This window comes from Lottia gigantea, assembly GCF_000327385.1.
Source record: "Lottia gigantea unplaced genomic scaffold LOTGIsca_184, whole genome shotgun sequence".
Classification (NCBI taxonomy): Eukaryota; Metazoa; Mollusca; class Gastropoda; family Lottiidae; genus Lottia; species Lottia gigantea.
The window spans coordinates 272,410-279,873 of NW_008708335.1; the positions used below are offsets into that span (position 1 = coordinate 272,410).

The 7,464-nt window shown below is 33.3% G+C and overlaps 1 protein-coding gene across 1 annotated transcript; it reads right to left on the bottom strand.

The window, feature by feature from the left end:
- Positions 1-5,565: 5,565 nt before the first annotated feature.
- Positions 5,566-6,021, bottom strand: LOTGIDRAFT_86453 (hypothetical protein; the record flags this gene model as incomplete). The annotated part of the gene is made up of 1 exon (XM_009052482.1): positions 5,566-6,021. A coding segment is annotated over one exon (456 nt), but the record flags the coding sequence as incomplete, so codon positions are not given.
- Positions 6,022-7,464: the final 1,443 nt, after the last annotated feature.

The window sequence follows — 7,464 nt, forward strand, 5'->3', positions numbered from 1 at the left end:
ACACTAGAGATGTCCTAGTTGATAATAGAATATTCAGGTATAAAACACACTAGGGATGTTCTGGTTGAAAATAGAATATTCAGGTATAAAACACACTAGAGATGTGCTGGTTGAAAATAGAATATTCAGGTATAAAACACTCTAGAGATGTCCTGGTTGAAAATAGAATATTCAGGTATAAAACACACTAGAGATGTCCTGGTTGAAAATAGAATATTCAGGTATAAAACACACTAGAGATGTCCTGGTTGAAAATAGAATATTCAGGTATAAAACACACTAGAGATGTCCTGGTTGAAAATAGAATATTCAGGTATAAAACACACTAGAGATGTCCTGGTTGAAAATATAATATTCAGGTATAAAACACACTGGAGATGTGCTGGTTGAAAATAGAATATTTTACTTCAAATTATGACTGACCTGAAAGAGTTCCATCTGACAAGGGGAAAGAGATTATAATGGTTGCTGGATTACCAGTTAAAGCTGGGAGAAGTGTCCACAATCGACGGTATTAATTGAAGTTTTTATGTTAATGATTGATCTTAGATGAATATTTTTCATATTGTCTGTTCCAGATTATTATAGGTGATTAATCTGTTCCAGATTATTATAGGTGATTAATCTGTTCCAGATTATTATAGGTGATTAATCTGTTCCAGATTATTATAGGTGATTAATCTGTTCCAGATTATTATAGGTGATTAATCTGTTCCAGATTGAAGGATGACCACTCATATATTATTTCTGTGCACAGAACATAATTGCTTTCATATATTAACTCATAGACTGTACTGGCCTTATAACTTTTTTTTTCAATTTTAATCTTTATATTTCAGATTAGATTGTGGCGGAAAGATTGATCTGGTAGTTCTGTATGCTTTTACAATGTTTTTATATCAAATAGAAGAATAGCGTATATTTACTTCAATTAAACTCATCTGGCTGTTCTTCATCTATTTTCGAAGAATCTTGAGAACAAACAGGAATAAAGGTCTTTTAAAAATTGAGGTAAGATTTTAGGAGCAGATGTCAATTAATAGTAAGGTGAAAAGAAATAGTAAAATGTTGAAAACCTGCATTGTTTTATTCTCCATTTCTGATCACCTTTTTGAGGTTTTTAATTTTATAAGCTGTCAGGTGTTGTATTATAGATTACACTCACCCTAGTTTTTATGACATGTATTGTAATTTTAATTTAGTTATTTTGAAAAGTTATTTTTCAGGATCAATAACAAAGATATGGAGTTATGATGTTAATGGTTCATATCATTACAATTGGACAACAAACAAATTCAATGACTTGCAGTATTTGTTAGTTATGACATTAAATTCAATGTTAGGTCCACTGCTATAAGAATATGATAGCACATCATGAATATAAAAAAACTTGATGAAGATAAAATAAGATAACGACAAGATTATTGATAATATTATAATATACAATAGTTTTCTAGTTTCGTGGATTTGAGCTATAAAATAGTTTTGAAACCACTGATATTTTTAAGAATAGGATACGAGGCATCTCTGGCAAATGAGCTACTTTACACTATATGTACAATACTCTGCTCAAACATGCATGAATCAGCTACTCTCTGGCCACATTGAGTTCTAAATTGAATTTTTTCTCTCATGTCACAAATATTCAAAATATGATTTTCAAGTTCATACCAATAGTCTCAGAATGCCTTTTGGGTCCATGAATATATAAGTTTTGAAAATTTTGCGCTTGAAATGTACACACTTCTCTCCAAGAAATTTCATGTGAAAATGACACATTTTGAACTGAAAATCTCCCTCTGTAAAATCATAGTTTCAAATAAGTTTGTTTTCAATGGTTGGCATTTTCATCAACCCAAAGACAATCTTAGACTCTCAGCAATATTTGGAGATTAATATTTCAATTCATACTAAAAAGAAAAAAATGTGATTCAGAACTTGATGGGGCCAGAGTGTAGATATTCGGCTCTGTATTCATTATTAAAGGGGCAGATGATATCAAGGTCATGGCAATAGAAGAACGTTACAGCTCGCAACCACCTCCTTCCACCAATTTTTAATATTTCTCGAATAGACTCTGGGTTGTGTGTTTTTTTATTACAATTCTTTTTTCACCTAGATCATCCATTGGGAGCTGGATTTTACTGTCCTTCTTGTGTCTGTAAACTTGTAATAATGTAATATAAGTGGGCAATCAATACACATAGCAAACTATTATGGGGGAATGGGGCCTTTTCAAGTGGATTTATCTGCAGATATCACTGAAAGCCTGTCAGAATAAGGCCATTTTCACCAAAGTAAAGTGCAAAGATCTCGCTCATAAAACATAAAAAATCAAATTCTATACATTGAAAAATCGTGGAAATCAACCTCATCTGAGATCTCATCAATATTGGCCTATTGTCTAAGCAAATTGAAATTTGTTTTGAATTTTTTCGATATTTTTAAAGAGAATTGGAGTATCAGCCTCAAAAGAGTACTTAGATAGCCTTAGAATATCTTCGCTTTGAGAAAAATATAATTCCTTTAAAAATATCTCAAACTAAGAATTTCACTTTCTACTTCTATAGATGTCATTTCTATATATGGCAGTGTCTTAAGAAGAAAATGAGTGGTCATTTTAACTTTCAAATGCAGATAATTCTGGACACACATGGATTGGTAGTCTCAAATTTCGACAGTGAGCTGTGAACACTATAACTGATTGGCTTAGCTCAAAAATAATTCTCCTTTCTGAGACTAGGGTATGATTGGTTAAAAGGATGGTGACGCTGTACATTTAATAATACAGTTATATCATTACCGTAAACAATCTAATAATATACAAAAATAGCAATATTTATAATAAAAACAATCTTAATGGGTCCCCGTATATTCAGTATTTGTAAAAAAAAGAGATCCCTGCTAATAATTTTCTAATTGGTTCCCGACAATCTTTCTATATTAGTATAACAGTTTACATCTTCCTGATCATCATATGCCAATTCAGAGTAAATTTGAATCGGCCCCTTCTTTGGCTTTATCCTGCAATTATAAAATGTTTAATTGTGTTTGAGTTGGTATCTAAGTTGAACCCAGGTCAATCTAACTAAAATTAGAACAAGTTGGAAACGAAATTGTACTTTCAATTAGAAAACAGTTTTTACTGGTTAGTCTGACAACAATATGAAAAATAAAATATTAACGATAACAATACAACCTATATGGAAAAGGTTTGTGGCCCCGGGGCCGAGTGCGTGAGAATTTTGTCATGAAATTTGAAACCTCATTAAACTCCTTCTCGAGATCTCACTCGTGTGCAGACGAAAACCAGACGAAGAGGGTATCTTCATAAGGACTTGCAACAAAAAGTCGGTAGACGGACAGTATTTACTTAAACATGACCAGACCAGGAAGATATTTATTCAGATGAAGTACATGACATGATTAGCATGCTGAGAATTCATTACAAAATAGTTTGAGGTCGTTTCCTGGGTGTTTTTCTGCTCTGTTCTTGGTCGTTTATAGTCGGTTCATGTTTTACTAAGTAATACCCACCTTCTCCTAACAATTACCACCACAACCATCACTAGGATACCGATTACTATTATTCCAAATCCAACTCCAGCCCCAATTCCAATACAAACATCTAAAAATATTATTTACAAATAAAACTAAAATATTACAGGGTGCAGGTCATCAAGTAACACGACCGGCAGCAGTTTGACTTTATTTTTGATATGTTAGAAACAGCCTTTGATCAAAATTAGCTATCTTATCGCACGATTAGATAGTTGAATTTGTCAATTTTAAAACTTCATCGTAATTTGGATAGAGTTGGCAATTATTTACATACTCTTTTATTTCCTAGATTTTAAAAACATTACAAAAAAAAAATAAAAAAATTAATGTGGTGGGATAAAAAAAAATATTCCTTCAGTGTTTCAGATTGCTTTATCAAACGAAGAAAATAAGGTTTTTGTCAAGTTTTTATCTCGAGAGACTTCAAGCGATAATTCACTTTTCTGTAGACGTCATATCTTCTTTTCCTTTTTCAAATTTTTGTTATTCCTTTTTATTTATTTATTCTTTTTTTATTAAAAAAAAACTTTTGCTAAAAGATCAGATGAAAGATACAAGAATTCTACGTCACTTACCCTTATCTGATTTCTCATCATCATCCGTATCTGTAGACGCAGTTGTAGGTACAGTCGCAGTTGTAGGTACAGTGACAGTCGCAGTTGTAAGTACAGTCGCAATTGTAGGTACAGTCGCAGTTGTATTTACAGCCAGAGTTCTGTTTAAAACGTCACAATTAATCGTCACTACCTCAGAACCTGAAGATTTGAAGAAATCAAGTCTGCTACAATAATAAAAAAAAAGATGCTGGCGACTCACTTTCAAGTTTTCTATCATTTTACACAGTGTTGGGTGTTATAGAAGATACTCTCATATAGAAGCACTGGCCTAGGTCACAAGTATTAGATGTTATAGAAGATACTCTCCTATAAAAGCACTGGCCAAGGTCACAAGAAGAGAACATACTTCTTTTACATCGATTATCAATTTGAGTAATAAAGATTAGATTGAAATGGTACTATAATAAATGTTCTGTAAAGATTAATTGTAACAATATGAATTCTAAAAAGACTGAAATAATACAATGTTTACAAATAATACCAAAAAATTGTTTAAAACACATAATACAATTGTTTCAGAGAATTACTGGAATGGGGTCCAATTTGCCGTGGACAAGTAAATTACTTAGATTTTTGTTTCTTTTAAAATCAGTAGCCAATATAACATAGTGAAAGACTACATGGTCTGTGGTTCCTCTCACTTGATGGCGTTAAGTAATGGCTATATTTTGATTATTGATTACACGTGTAGTCAAATTATTTACTTATTATTATATATGTTGTTTTTGTCAAGGGCCCTACTGTATTCACTAGGTTACAATCTAATCTAATCGCTGTCTTTATAAACTTGACAAGGTATTCGACACTTCATAATAGCTTGATATTGTATGTGTAGATGCTGGTAAACAGGATCCTCGTCAACATATTACATAATGAGTGTAAAAAGGGTGTTTCTTTCTTTTTTCGTTTTTCATTACAAAAATTGTGTTGGCTTTCTAACTAAATAAGAACTTACTCTGAGGAGCAAAGAATCCTATCCATATGACATCATTATCATCCAGCCTATTGATCACTAAATTAAAATTACTAGGCATTCTAATAAACATAGGTTCCATGTAGAACAATTCTCCTTTAAAACACCAAAGCATTGGTCCATCATTGATTTGGGCAAACATTTTATTGCTGGTAGAACAGTCGGTTCCAGAAACTAAATTGGGTCTAACGCCGTCACGTGCCAGTCTGGTGTAATAATAGGTAACTCGCAGGATACTTTTGGTTTGAATGGAACATGAAATTCCAGTGGCGGGAAACGCCGGGTCAGATCCCCTGAACAACACAGAGACCTGTTTCTTCTTTAAAGATTCAGTTGTTGTTAATATAGATGATTCTGTTGATACAAAACAATGAAAATCTTCATAAGCAAATCATATCGACTATCGACATAGATCAACGTTAAATATCTAGGACTATCGACACAGATCAACGTTAAATATCTAGGACTATAGACACAGATCAACGTTAAATATCTAGGACTATAGACACAGATCAACGTTAAATATCTAGGACTATAGACACAGATCAACGTTAAATATCTAGGACTATCGACACAGATCAACGTTAAATATCTAGGACTATAGACACAGATCAACGTTAAATATCTAGGACTATCGACACAGATCAACGTAAAATATCTAGGACTATAGACACAGATCAACGTTAAATATCTAGGACTATAGACACAGATCAACGTTAAATATCTAGGACTATAGACACAGATCAACGTTAAATATCTAGGACTATCGACACAGATCAACGTAAAATATCTAGGACTATTGACACAGATCAACGTTAAATATCTAGGACTATAGACACAGATCAACGTTAAATATCTAGGACTATTGACACAGATCAACCAAATTATCTAGGACTATTAGTACTGTTTTGATTGGCAGATTTTGATTTACCGAATCCCTAGAAATCTCTCAGCCCGTACCCTAGACAAAAAATATCTTACCCTCCAGACAATCGTACTCGATCCTAGAGTAGGTCGACAAATCTTGTTTACATCCACGAATACGATATTGCTTGTCCAGACTGCACTCCTTTTGAAACTCGCATCTGTCATACAGAAGTTTTTGAAGTGGGATATCTTTACTGAATGGCTCAAAACAATCCCCTTCTTCCTGGCGACAGCATCTGAAGTCGCAACCCTCTATGGTACAACGCTCTGTTTTAAATCCAAACTTGGCATCAGTTATAGCTATTATCCTGTTTATATTTCCATCAGTACATTTCAGACTATGAAAATGACAAGGCTGTGTACTATAACATTTTTCATCCACATATAATGCTGAAATTCAGATCAGATTATGATAGATTACTTTGCGAAGCAAGATAACATACGCCCACCAGCAGCTTTGATTGCAAGATACAAATCACTGTTTGTTGTCCATTCCGATTGATTCATGTTTAATCTAGAACAAATTTGAAACAAATTTATTGTATCGGATCATGGCTAGTTTTTAACTCATGTCTTGATTCCTGCACATAGACTACATGTGGGATTATAAAAATCAAAAGAATCCAAAAAGAATTGTTGCCTGTAGAGTGTAAACAAGTTGTACTATAAAGCAGAATAGAGTGAATTTTCGGAATCTTCATAATGACACCAAATAAAAATCAAATCCGTCCATTAATAATTGTTGCCTGTAGAATGAGCACAAGCCACAGGGCGACAGGGTGATTACAATATACGCCCAAACTATTTGTGGGTGTAGCTTATAAAAATGACAAAAACTTTTCAATAATTCAGGTAACAAGTGGTATCTCTTGATTTTGATTTTTAAAAAAATGGAAAAATTAGAAATTAGAAACTCCAAATCAAAACCCTTAAAAACAATGAAGATATCTTACCATAAATAAACACCAATGTTTGAAGAAATAGAAGCACAATTAACAAGTTGTTCATTTTATATCTGAAAGCAGAAATAGGTTGTCTAAAGGTGGTTATCATGACAATATATAATAGAAATTACGAAAACACAGACCGGGGTGATAATTCAGGTATATCAACGATTATTATGTAGAGGGAGCTGTAGAGGGGCTGATTACAATATATTTTACTCCAGACACGCTCCTTGATCTCGACCAAAACATCAACTTCTATTCCAGACTCTGATATAGCTATGTTGACAGTTTGTCGGCTGGTGTCCAGGCACTGGCGGCGCCAGCCTCCATAAACAAGGGCGGGGGTGAGGGGTTGCAAATTATGGCAGACTGATTTAACTACTGGGTTGACAACTGTCGAGGCTGAATACAGCAACTTTTTGAAGGCGTAAATCCTCTC